This window comes from Pyrgilauda ruficollis, unplaced genomic scaffold, assembly GCF_017590135.1.
Source record: "Pyrgilauda ruficollis isolate IOZ18807 unplaced genomic scaffold, ASM1759013v1 scaffold981, whole genome shotgun sequence".
Taxonomy (NCBI): Eukaryota; Metazoa; Chordata; class Aves; order Passeriformes; family Passeridae; genus Pyrgilauda; species Pyrgilauda ruficollis.
Window position 1 is genome coordinate 1 of NW_024531944.1, and position 13336 is coordinate 13336.

Here is a 13336-nt window from a genome sequence, read left to right on the forward strand (position 1 = left end):
GGGTCAGCAAATACCCCAAAACCACCTCAAAACCCAAAAACGAACCCAAAAACGCTCCACGATCATCAAAACACCCAAAAATCCCAAAACCAACCCTGTGGTCAGTGGGTGTGGTCAGTGGAGTGGGTGTGGCCATTTTGATGGGTGTGGTCAATCGGGGTGTGGTCATTTGAGGGGGTGTGGCCATTTTATGGGCGTGGTCAATTTTGGTGTGGCCAGTGGGTGGGTGTGCCCATTTGGGGGCGTGGTCAATTTGAAGGGTGTGGCCATTTTGATGTGTGCAGCCAATGGGTGGGTGTGGTCAATGGGTGGGTGTGGTCCATGGGTGAGTGGCCAATCAGAGGTATGTGGTCCCTTAGGTGGGTGTGGCTAATGGGCTGGGTGTGGTCACTGTAGTGGGCGTGGTCAGTCAGGTGGGAGTGGCCACTGTGTGGACATGGACACACCCAATGAATCCCAAAATGGTGCCTGCCCTTCCCCCCCCACCATTTCCCCAAATCCGCCACTTTTCACCCCAAAATCCCCCACTTACCACTGACCACAACGGCCACGCCCTGACTGGGCGGAGCCTCCAGCCAGGCCCCGCCCACCTCCTCCTCCAGCAGGCAGCTGAAATTCCCGGCCAATTCCGGGGAAATCCGCGGGAAGAGCAGCTCGGACCCATCCCCGGCGACATCACCGATGACGTCATCGGCGTCGCCGACGTCACCCGGCGTCACCTCGGCGCCATCGCGGAAGAAGCGGAAGCGGCGCCGGAAGTCGCGGCGGGGGGCGGCGCAGGTCAGGCGCAGCCGGTGGCCGGCGGCCACCACGCCCGAGGGCGGCTCCACGGACAGGAGAGGGGCTGGGCACGGGTCTGGGGTGCGGGGGGAAAAAATCGGGGGGAAATCAGTGGAATTGGTGATTTTACAATTTGGGTGGGAAAAGGATGAAAAAATGGCCTCAAATTTTGGTGTTTTGGAGGTGAGAATGGAGAAGATGAAGAAGAATCATCTGGTTTCACCCAAAATCCAGATTTTTGTTGGTCGTAGGAGGTGCCACCATGACCCTGCTTGGGTCGGGCTTGGATTGGGTCAAAAAAGCCTAAAAATGGCCACAAAATTCAGTGTTTTGGATGGATGGATGAGGTGGAAATGGAGAAGATGGAAAACAGCCACCTGATTTTTCCCAAAATCCCAAATTTTTGTTGGCCAGAGGAGGTGCCACCAAGACCCTGCTTGGGTTGGGCTCAGATTGTATCAAAAATCCTAAAAATGACCCCAAAATTCAATGTTTTGTGTGGCTGGAGGAGGTGGAAATGGAGAAGATGGAGAAGATGGAGAAGAACCATCTCTTTTCCCAAAATCTGGATTTTTGTTGGTCGTTGGTCACCATGATCCTGATTGGGCTTGGATTGGGTGGAAAAAGAACTAAAAATGGCCCCAAAATTCAGGGTTTTGGAGGTGAGAATGGGGAAGATGGAGAAGATGGAGAACAATCATCTGTTTTTTCCCAAAATCCTGATTTAACCTGGTTTTTCCCAAAAACAACGTTTTTGTTGGCTGTTAGTCACCAAGATCCTGATTGGGTTGGGCTTGGATTGGGTGGAAAAAGGACTAAAAACGGCCACAAAATTCAGGGTTTTGGAGGTGAGAATGGGGAAGATGGAGAAGATGGAGAAAATGGAGAAGAACAACCTGTTTTTTCCCAAAATCCAGGTTTTTGTTGGCCAGGGAAGGTGCCACCATGACCCTGCCTGGTTTGGACTTGGATTGGGTCAAAAAAGCCTAAAAATCATCCCAAAAATCGATATTTTTGAGACTGGACAAGGTGGAGATGGAGAAGATGGAGAAGAACCACCTGGTTTTTCCCAAAATTCTGATTTTTGTTGGTCATGGGAGGTGTCACCATGACCCTGCTTGCGATGGGCTCAGATTGGATTAAAAAAGCCTAAAAATGGCCCCAAAATTCAATGTTTTGGAGGTGGGAATGGAGAAGATGGAGAAGAATCATCTGGTTTTTCCCAAAATCCTGATTTTTTTTGGTCATTGGACACCACGATCGTGATTGGGTTGGGCTTGGATTGAGTCAAAAAAGCCTAAAAATGTCCCCAAAATTCAACGTTTTGGAGGTGGGAATGGAGAAGATAGAGAAGAGCCACCCAGTTTTTCCCAAAATCCTGGTTTTTCTTGGTCATCGGAGGGGTCACCATGACCTTGCTTAGGTAGGGCTCAGATTGGATCAAAAATCCTAAAAATTCAGAGTTTTGGAGGTGAGAACAGAGAAGATGGAGAAGAACGACCTAGTTTTCCCCAAAATCATGATTTTTGTTGGTCATAGGATGTGCCACCATGACCCTGCTTGGGTCGGGCTTGGATTGGGTCAAAAAGGACGAAAATTGTCCCAGAAATTCAATGTTTTAGAAGTGGAAATGGAGAAGATGGAGAAGAACCATCTGTTTTTTCCCAAAATCCTGATTTTTGTTGGTCGTTGGTCACCAGGATCCTGATTGGGTTGGGCTTGGATTGGGTCAAAAAGGACGAAAATTGTCCCAGAAATTCAATGTTTTAGAAGTGGAAATGGAGAAGATGGAGAAGAACGACCTAGTTTTCCCCAAAATCATGATTTTTGTTGGTCATAGGAAGTGCCACCATGACCCTGCTTGGGGTGGGCTTGGATTGGGTCAAAAAGGACGAAAATTGTCCCAGAAATTCAATGTTTTAGAAGTGGAAATGGAGAAGATGGAGAAGAACCACCCAGTTTTTGCCCAAATCCAGGTTTTTCTTGGTCATAGTAGGTGTCATCATGACCCTGCTTGGGTTGGGCTTGGATTGGGAGTGAAAAGGACTAAAAATGGCCCCAAAATTCAGAGTTTTGGAGGTGAGAATGGAGAAGATGGAGTAGATGGAGAAGAACCGCCCAGTTTTTCCCAAAATCCTGATTTTTCTTGGTCATCGGAGGGGTTACCATGACCCTGCATTGGTTGGGCTTGAATTGGACCAAAAAGGCCTAAAAATGGCCCAAAAGTTCAATGTTTTGGGTGGTTGGAGGAGGTGGAAATAGAGAAGATGGAGAAGAACCACCCAGTTTTTGCCCAAATCCAGGTTTTTCTTGGTCATAGTAGGTGTCATCATGACCCTGCTTGGGTTGGGCTTGGATTGGGTCAAAAAAGCCTAAAAATGGCCCCAAAAATTCAAAGTATTGGAGGTGTGAATGGAGAAGATGGAGAAGAACCTGCCAAAATTTCTTTAAAACCCAAATTTTTGTCGTCTGGATAACGTTGGGGACCACCCAGAGATTCCTGGGGGTTCTACCATGAGTTTGGTTAGGTTTGGCTTGGATTGGGTCAAAAAAGTCTAAAAGTCACCCAAAATTCAATATTCTGGAAGTGGGAATGGAGTTGATGGAGAAGAACCTCCCAAATTTTACCAGAATTCTGATTTTCCATGACATTAGGAAGTTGGGGACCACCTGGATGGTTCTGGAGCTGCCACCAAGCCAGGGGAGATTCTGGGGTTGGGATTAGGTCAAAAAGGCCTAAAAGTGGCTCCTGGAAATCTCAATATTTTGGAAATAAATGGGAAAAACCCTTGAAATCCTCAATTTTGGACACTCAGGAGGAGATTTGGGGTCATGGCCCAACCAAACCCAACCATGGCCCAACCAAACCCAACCACATCCAACCATGACCCAACCAGACCGAACCCAACTAAACTCAACCACATCCAACCAAACCCAACCATGGTCCAACCAAACCCAATCCAACCATGACCCAACCATGGCCCAACTAAACTCAACCACATCCAACCATGGCCCAACCAAACTCAACCCAACCCAAACATGGCCCAACCATACCCAACCAAACCCAACCACATCCAACCAAACGACCAAAACCCAACATTAAACCCAACCATAACCAAACCACACCCAACCAAACCCAAACTCAACCACATCCAACCAAACCCAATCAAACCCAACCATGACTCAACCAAAGCCCAACCAAACCCAGCCATGGCCCAAACACATCCAGTCAAGGCTCAATGAAACCCAACCATGACCAAACCAAACCCAACCCAATCATGACCCAACCAAGGCCCAACCAAACCCAACCATGATCCAACCAAACCCAACTACACCCAACCAAAACCAACCACATCCAACTACATTGAACCAAACCAAATCAAACCCAGCCACGTCCTAACCAGACCAAACCCAACCCAACTAAACTCAACCACATCCAATCACAGCCCAACCAAACCAAAGCTCAGTCAAACCCAGCCATGAACAAACCCAACCCAACCACACCCAACCAAACTCAGCCACATCCAACCATGGCCCAACCAAACTCAATAAAACCCAGCCTTGACCCAACCAAACTCAATAAAACCCAACCTTGACCCAACCATATCCAACTAAACCCAACCAAACCCAAACATGTCCAAACCAAACTCAGCCATGACCCAACTAAACCCAACCATGGCCCAACCAAATCCAACCATGGCCCAACCAAACCCAACCATGACCCAACCAAACCCAGCCATGACTAAACCACATCCAACCGAACTCAACCTTGACCCAACCAAACCAAATCAAACTCAACCTTGGCCCAACCCAACCATGGCCCAACTACATCCAACCAAACTCAGTCAAACCCAACCATGATCCAACCAGACCCAGCCCAATTCAACTAAACTCAACCACATCCAACCACAGCCCAACCTAACCCAACCATGGCCTAACCAAAGCCAATCAAGGCTCAACCAAACTCAGCCATGACCAAACCAAACCACGTCCAACCAAACTCAACCACATCCAACCATGACCCAAGCAAAGTCAACAAAACACAACCTTGACCCAACCACATCCAACCAAACCAAACCCAACCAAGGCTCAACCAAACCCAACCATGACTCAACAAAACTCAACCACATCCAACCATGGCTGAACCAAACTCAAGCAAACCCAACCGAATTCAACCATGGGCCAACCACATCCAACCATGGCCCAACCACATCCAACTAAACCAAATCAAACCCAACCATGACTCAACCAAACTCAACCACATCCAACCAGGGCTGAACCAAACTCAAGCAAACCCAACCGAATTCAACCATGGGCCAACCAAACCCAACCAGACCCAACTAAATTCAACCACGTCCAACTGTGGCTCAACTAAACTCAACCAAACCAAACCAAACCCAACCAACTTTGGCACTCCCACTTTGCCGTCTCCTCAACCTTCCCCAAACCCAGCCCTGAGGTGCCTCCACGCCCATCCCCTTGCCCGGAAATCGTGGATTTATCTCCAAAATCACCTTTGACAACAACCTGGATGGCGTCGCTGGGGTAGGAGGCGATCCAACGCCCCTCGGTCATCTCCTCATAGCGGCAGCTGAAGTTCCCGGTCTGGTTCTGGTCACTCCTCTCCACCCGCAGCCGGACGCCACCGGCTCTGGAATCTTCCTGGATCCAGTCCGTGACCTCGAGCTCCTCCTGGAAGAACCGAAATCGCCGCTCGGCGGGGCCGGGCGGGGCCGTGCAGAAGAAGACAAGGGGCTGCCCTTCCACGGTGATGCTGGAGGGCATCACTGTCAGGTTGGGCTGGGTTGGACGGTCTGGTGGGAGGAGAAGACCCAAAGTCAACGTTGGACCTCAAGAGGGACAAATTTTGGGATAAAAATGCCCCTGTTGGACCAAAACCCAACATTTTTGGTAATGGAGGTGAATTTTGGGGTAAAAATGCCCAATTGGACACAAAAGTCAATGTTGGACCTCAACAGGGAAAGATTTTGTGATAAAAATGCCCCTGTTGGACCAAAACCCAACATTTTTGTCAACAGAGACAAATTTTGGAGTAAAAACACCCAGCTGGGTGGAAAAGTCAAGGTTGGACCTCAGTGGGGACTAATTTTGGTATAAAAATGATAAGTTGGGAGGAAAAATCTATGTTGGACCTCAACAGGATCAAATTTTGGGATAAAAACGCCCCCATCAGACCAAAACCCAACATTTTAGTCAACAGGGATGAATTTAGGGGTAAAAGTCCCCAATTGAGTGGAAACGTCAAGGTTGGATCTCAGCGGGGATGAATTTTGGGATAAAAATGCCCCTGTTGGACCAAAACTCAACATTTTGTTAATGGGGATGAATTTTGGGGTAAAAACACTCAATTGAGCACAAAAGTAAACATTGGGGCCTCAACATGGATGGATTTTGGGATAAAAACATCGTCTTTGGTGGAAAAGTGAATGTTGGGTGGAAAAGTCAACATTGGACCTCAGAGGGGACAAATTTTAGGATTAAAAAGCCCCCATTGGACCAAAACCCAACATTTTTGTTAATAGGGGTGAATTTTGAGTGAAAAAAGTCAACGTTGGACCTCAATGAGATAAATTTGGGATTAACTCACCAAATTGGGTTGAACACCCAACATTAGGTGGAAAAGTTAATGTTGGCCTCAATGGGGATTAATTTTGGAACAAAAACGCTCAATTGGGTGGAAAAGTCAATTTTGGACCTCAAGAGGAGCAGATTTTGGGATAAAAACGTCCCCATTGAACCAAACCCCAACATTTTTGTCAATGGGGATGAATTTTGGGGTTAAAATGCCTCATGGGATGCAAAAGTCAATGTTGGGACCTCAACCAGAACAAATTTTGGGATAAAAATTCCAAATTGGGTGGAAAAGTCAAGGTTGAGGCTCATTGGGGATGAATTTTGGATAAAAATGCCCTGTTGGGTGGAAAAGTCAATGTTGGGTGGAAAAATCAATGTTGGGGCTCAATGGGGAAGAAATTTGGGATAAAAACGTCCCTGTTGGACCAAAACTGAACTTTTTTTTTTTTTTTTTGTCAACAGGGATAAATTTTGGGTTAAAAATATCCACTTGGGTGGAAAAGTCAAGGTTGAAACTCAGAGGGGACAAATTTTGGGGTAAAAACTCCCCCGTTGGACCAAACCCCAACATTTTGGTCAATGGGGATGAATTTTGGGGTAAAAATGTCCAATTAAGTGGAAAAGTAAAGGTTGGACCTCATTTGAGATGGATTTTGGGATAAAAATGCCCCTGTTGGACGAAACCCCAACATTTTGGTCAGTGGGGACAAATTTTGGGGTAAAAACACCCGGTTGTGTGTAAAAGTCAAGGTTGGACCTCAACAGGGATGAATTTTGGGATAAAAACACCCAATTGATTAGAAAAGTCAACACTGTGTGGAAAAGTCAATGTTGGGCCTCAATGGGGATGGATTTTAGGATAAAAAAGCTCCCCTTGGACCAAAACCCAACATTTTGGCCAATGGGGATGAATTTTGGCACAAAAATTCCCCTGTTGGGCCAAACCCCAACATTTTGATCAACTGGGACAAATTTTGGGATAAAAATGCCCAGTTGGAAACAAAAGTCAACATTGGGACCTCAACGGGGACGAATTTTGGGATAAAAACCCCCAGTTGAGTAGAAAACACAACATTTGGTGGAAAAGTCAACTTTGGGCCTCAATGGGGATGAATTTAGGCACAAAAATGCCCCTGTTGGACCAAACACCCAACATTTTGGTCAATGGGGATAAATTTTGGGGTAGAAACACCCATTTGGGTGGAAAAGTCAATGTTGGACTTCAACAGGGACAGATTTTGGGACAAAAATGCCCAGTTGGGTGGAAAAGTCAAGGCTGGACCTCAAGGGGGATGGAATTTGGGATAAAAACACCCAATTGATTAGAAAAGTCAACACTGGGTGGAAAAGTCAGTGTTGGGCCTCAGTGGGGATAAATTTTGGGATAAAAATGCCGCCATTGGACCAAAACCCAACATTTTTGTCAACAGGGATGAATTTTGCGATAAAAACACGCAATTGGGTACAAAAGTCAACACTGAGCCTCCATGGGGGTCGAATTTTGGGCTAAAACCCTGCAATTGAGTAGAAAACTCAACATGGGGTGGAAAAGCCAACACTGGAGCTCTACAAGAACAAATTTTGGGATAAAACCCCCAAAACCCCCAACTCCAGGAGGTGCCACCCCAAACCTTGGACGTTGATGAGCACGGCCTGGCTGGCCAGGGAGTAGAGTTTGTCGCGGCCGCGCCGGAGGACGCTGTAGGAGCAGGAGTGGAAGCCGCCGTCGCGTGGGCCGTCGATGATGATGGTGTGGACGAAGGTCCTCTTGGACGTCCGGACGTCGGTGGCCCAACCGGAGGTGCTGGTGAAGCGGAACCCTTGGATCCGGTCGCTGCTCGCCGGCGCGGCGCAGGCGATGGACACGGAGTCGCCGATGAGGAACCGCGGCTTGGGCGGCTTCACCGAGATGTTGGGGGCGGGGAGAGTGAGGTCTGGGGAGGAAAATGGCGGGGAAAAAGGCGAAAAATGGCCCCAAAAATTCCCTATTTTGGAGGTGGGGAATGGAGGAGATGGAGTTGGAGAAGAAGATGGAGAAGAACCTTACAAATTTTCCCAAAATCCTGATTTTTGTTGGCCAGAGGAGGTGTCACCATGACCCTGCTTGGTTTGGGCTCGTATTGGGTCAAAAAGACCCAAAAATGACCCAAAAATTCAATGTTTTGGAGATGGGAATGCAGAAGATGGAGAAGATGGAGAAGAACCACTAATTTTTTCCCAAAATTATGGTGTTTTTGGTTGGAAGAGGTCCCACCATGACCCTGCTTGGGTTGGGCTCAGATTGGGTCAAAAAAAGCCCCAAAATGGCCCAAAAATCGTTATTTTTGTGCCTGGAAGAGGTGGAGATGGAGAAGATGGAGAAGAACCACCCAGTTTTTCCCAAAATCCTGGGTTTTTTTGTTTGTTTTTTTTTTTTTGTTTTTTTGTTTTTTTTGTTTAGAAGAGGATTCTCAGTGATCCTGCTTGGGTTTGGCTTGGATTGAGTCAAAAAGGCCTAAAAATAACCCAAAAATTCAGAGTTTTGGTGATGGGAATGGAGAAGATGGAGAAGATGCAGAAGAACCACCCAGTTTTTCCCAAAATCCTGATTTTTATTGTTTGGAAGAAGTTCCACCATGACCCTGCTTGGACTGGATCAAAAATTCCTAAAAATGGTTGCAAAAATTGATGTTTTTGAGATTGAATGAGGTGGAGATGGAGAAGATGGAGAAGAACCTCAGAGTTTTTACCAAAATCCCAATTTTTTTCCCAAAATCCTGGGGGTTTTTTTGGATGGAGGAGGTTCCACCATGACCCTGATTGGGGCTTGGATTTCTCCAAAAAAGTCCAAAAATGGCCCAAAAATTCAGAGTTTTGGAGGTGGGGATGGAGAAGATGGAGAAGATGGAGAAGAACCACCCAGTTTTTCCCAAAATCCTGGTTTTTGGCACCCTGACAATGATCTTCAGGTGCCACCAAGACAGACCTAAAAATGGCCCTAAAAACGTCAAAAATGACCCAAAATTCAATTTTGGTGAGGTTGGCCAAGGTGGAGATGGAGAAGATGAGGAAGAACCCCTCAATTTTTCTCAAAATCCCGATTTTTTCCCCCAAAATTCTGATTTTTTTTTTTTTCTTGGATGGAGGAGGTTCCACCATGACCCTGGTTGGTTTGGGCTCAGATTGGGTCAAAAAAAGGCCAAAAATGGCCAAAAAAAAAATTTTTTTTTTTGAGGTGAAAATGGAGAAGAACCACCCAGTTTTGCCCAAAATTCGGATTTTTCTTGGGAATTTTTTGTTACCTGATGGCGTCGCCAGCGGGAAAAGGATTGGGAGAGAGGCTGGAAAAAAGGGAAAAATGGGAAAATTAAAGGAAATCATGGGGAAAATGGGAAAATGGAAAGAAAAGGGAAAAATGGGAAAAAATGGAGAAGGAAAAATTGGGAAAAGAAAGGAAATTAAAAATTATTTGTTAATTAATAATTAGGGGAAATGAAAAGGAATTTAAAATAAAAATAATTTTCAAATAAAAAGGAAATTAAAATAGTATTTTTAAAAGGCGTTTTAAAAATATAAATAAAAGGAAAAATTTGAAATATAAAAATATTTTAAATATTTATTAATTAATAATTAGGGGAAAATGGAATTAAAGAAAATTGAAAAGAAATTTAAAATAAAAATGATTTTCAAATAAAAAGGGAATAAAAAGAGATTTTTTTAAAAGACAATAAAAAATAAAATGGAAAAACTAAAAATAAAAGGAATTTTAAATTATTTTTTAATTAATAATTAGAGAGAAATGAAAGGAAAAAAGGAAAATTGGAAGGAAATTAAAAATTAAAATAATTTTGAAATAAAAGGAAATAAAAAGAGTTGGGATAATGGCGATGGAAATGGGGCGGAAATGGAAAAAAATGAGAAAAATGGGAGAGAGGAGGAAGGGGAGGAAGAGGAGCCCAGAAATGGGGGGAAAAGGGGAAATCTGGGGAAAATGGGATGGGGAGGAAGAGGAGGAGGAGCTGGGATGAAGGGCACGGAAATAGGAGAAAAAATGAGAAAATTGGGAAAAAAGGAGATGGAGGAGGAGGAAGATGAGCCCAGGAATGGGGGAAAAAAAGGAAATTTTGGGAAAATGGGCTGGGGAGGAAGAGGAAGAGGAAGAGGAGGAGGAGCTGGGATGAAGGGCACGAAAATTGGGGAGGGGGGGGATGAGGAAATTGGGAAAATGGGGTGGAGGAAGAGGAGGAAGAGTTGGGATAATGCAGATGGAAACTGGGGGGAAAAAGGGAAAAGCTGGGGGAAATGAGAGAGGAGGAAGAGGAGTTGGGATGAAGGGCAGGAAATGGGGAAAAGGGGAAAATTGGGAAAATATGGGGATGGAGGAAGAGGAGGAAGAGGAGGAGTTGAGAAAATGGCCATGAAAATGAGAGGGAAATGGGAAAATTGGGGAAAATGGGAATGAGGAGGAAGAGGAGGAGGAAGAGTTGGGATAATGCAGATGGAAACTGGGGGGAAAAGGGAAAAGTTGACGGAAATGAGAGAGGAGGAAGAGGAGTTGGGATGAAGGGCAGGAAATGGGGAAAAGGGAAAAATTGGGAAAATATAGGGATGGAGGAAGAGGAGGAAGAGGAGCACATGGAGGAGTTGGGAAAACAAACCCAGAAATTGGGGGGGGAAAGGAAATTTGGGGAAAATGGTCTGGGGAGGAAGAGGAGGAGCTGGGATGAAGGGCAGGAAATGGGAAAAAAATGGAAAATTGGGAAAATGGGGTGGAGGAAGAGGAAGAGAAAGGGTTGGGATAATGGAAATAGAAATCAGGGGAAATGGGAAAAATTGGGCAAAATGTGATGGAGGTGGAAGAGGAGGAAGAGGAGGAAGAGGAGGAGTTGAGAAAATGGCCATGAAAATGAGGGGGAAATGGGAAAATTGCGGAAAATGGGAATGAGGAGGAAGAGGAGGAGGAGGAATTGGGAGGAAGGGCGGGGAAATGAGGGGATAATGGGGAAAACTGGGAAAAAATGGGTTGGAGGAGGGAGGAGGAAGAAGAGGAGGAGTTGGGATGAAGGGCACAGAAATGAGGGAAAAAAGTGGAAAATTATGAAAAAAGGGAGAGAAGAGAAAGGAGGAAGAGGAGGAAGAGCAGGTGGGAAAATGGGCACAAAAATGAGGGGGGAAAGGGAAAATTGAGGGGAAAAAGGGACAGAAGAGGAAGAGGAAGAGGAGGAAGAGTTGAGATAATGGGGATGGAAATTGGGGGAAAACGGGGAAAATTGGGAAAAATTGGGAAAAATGGGAAAGAGGAGGAAGAGGAGTTGGGATGAAGGGCAGGAAATGGGAGGAAAAGGGGAAAATTGGGAAAAAGGGAGAGAGGAGGAAGAGAAGAGGAAGAGGAGGAGGAGGAAGGGTTGGGATGAAAGGCAGGAAAATGGAGGGGAAAAGGAAAAATCGGGGGAAAAGGGATGAAGGAGGAAGAGGAGTTGGGAAAAGGAGCCCAGAAATGTGGAAAAAAGGAAATTTGGGGAAAATGGTCTGGGGAGGAAGAGGAGGAGCTGGGATGAAGGGCAGGAAATGGGGAAAAAAAATGGAAAATTGGGAAAATGAAGTGGAGGAAGAGGAGGAGGAAGGGTTGGGATAATGGAAATAGAAATCAGGGGAAATGGGAAAAATTGGGCAAAATGTGATGGAGGTGGAAGAGGAGGAAGAGGAGGAAGAGGAGGAGTTGAGAAAATGGCCATGAAAATGAGGGGGAAATGGGAAAATTGCGGAAAATGGGAAGGAGGAGGAAGAGGAGGAGGAGGAATTGGGAGGAAGGGCGGGGAAATGAGGGGATAATGGGGAAAACTGGGAAAAAATGGGTTGGAGGAGGGAGGAGGAAGAAGAGGAGGAGTTGGGATGAAGGGCACAGAAATGAGGGCAAAAAGTGGAAAATTATGAAAAAAGGGAGAGAAGAGAAAGGAGGAAGAGGAGGAAGAGCAGGTGGGAAAATGGGCACAAAAATGAGGGGGAAAAGGGAAAATTGAGGGGAAAAAGGGACAGAAGAGGAAGAGGAAGAGGAGGAAGAGTTGAGATAATGGGGATGGAAATTGGGGGAAAACGGGGAAAATTGGGAAAAATTGGGAAAAATGGGAGAGAGGAGGAAGCCAAGGAGGAGGAAGAGGAGGAGGAGTAGGGATGAAGGGCAGGCAATGGGGAAAAAGGAAAATTGAAGGGAAATGGGGAAGAGGAAGAAGAGGAAGAAGAGTTGGGATAATGGGGGTGGAAACTGGAGGAAAATGGGAAAAATTGGGAAAAAATGAAGTGGAGGAGGAAGAGGAGTTGGGATGAAGGGTGTGGAAGTGGGAGAAAAAGGGAAAATGGGAAAAAAAGTTCACCGAGGAGAAAGGAGGAAGAGGAGGAGGAAGAGGAGCCCAGAAATGGGGGCGGGGAATGGAAATTTTGGGAAAACGGGATGGGGAGGAAGAGGAGGAGGAGGAGCTGGGATGAAGGGCAGGAAATGGGGAAATCTGGGGAAAAGCCGAGGATGAGGAAGAGGAGGCTCACCGAGGAGCGGGATGAAGCTCGGCTGCGCCATGGCCCTGTCCCCTCCCTGTCACTGTCCCCTCCCTGTGACTGTCACTGTCCCCTCCCTGTCACTGTCCCCTCCCTGTCACTGTCCCCTCCCTGTCACTGTCCCCTCCCTGTCACTGTCCCCTCCCTGTCACTGTCCCCTCCCTGTGACTGTCACTGTCCCCTTCTTGTCACTGTCACTGTCCCCTTCCTGTCACTGTCACTGTCCCCTCCCTGTCCCCCCGCGTCCCCTCCTTGTCCCTGTCCCCCCCGTCCCGTCCTTATCACTGTCCCCTTCCTCTTCCTGTCCCTGTCCCCCCCGTCCCCTACTTGTCACTGTCCCCTCCCTGTCCTTGTCCCCTCCCTGTCACTGTCCCTGTGCCTCTCTGTCCCCTCCCTGTCACTGTCCCCCCCGTCCCCTCCCTGTCCCTGTCCC

General features: G+C 46.6%; 1 protein-coding gene across 1 annotated transcript; it reads right to left on the bottom strand.

Moving 5' to 3' along the window:
* Nucleotides 1-494: 494 nt before the first annotated feature.
* On the bottom strand, nt 495-12993 carry LOC121365716 (Fc receptor-like protein 6). The gene is made up of 5 exons (XM_041490124.1): nt 12895-12993; nt 9657-9695; nt 8007-8309; nt 5295-5594; nt 495-856 (listed from the first exon to the last, which is right to left on the bottom strand). Exons 1-5 carry the CDS (start codon nt 12923-12925, stop codon nt 510-512), a joined length of 1020 nt encoding a protein of 339 aa, XP_041346058.1. The 5' UTR covers nt 12926-12993; the 3' UTR covers nt 495-509.
* Nucleotides 12994-13336: the final 343 nt, after the last annotated feature.

What these genes read in the sequence shown, in the direction of transcription:
- LOC121365716 (XM_041490124.1), bottom strand. Translation starts at nt 12,925, where the DNA reads ATGGCGCAGCCGAGCTTCATCCCGCTCCTCG. An exon ending in CGTGCTCATCAACGTCCAAG is followed by an intron (nt 5,595 to 8,006) that starts GTTTGGGGTGGC and finishes TCCTCCCACCAG; the next exon opens with ACCGTCCAACCCAGCCCAAC. An exon ending in CATCCAGGTTGTTGTCAAAG is followed by an intron (nt 857 to 5,294) that starts GTGATTTTGGAG and finishes CCCGCACCCCAG; the next exon opens with ACCCGTGCCCAGCCCCTCTC.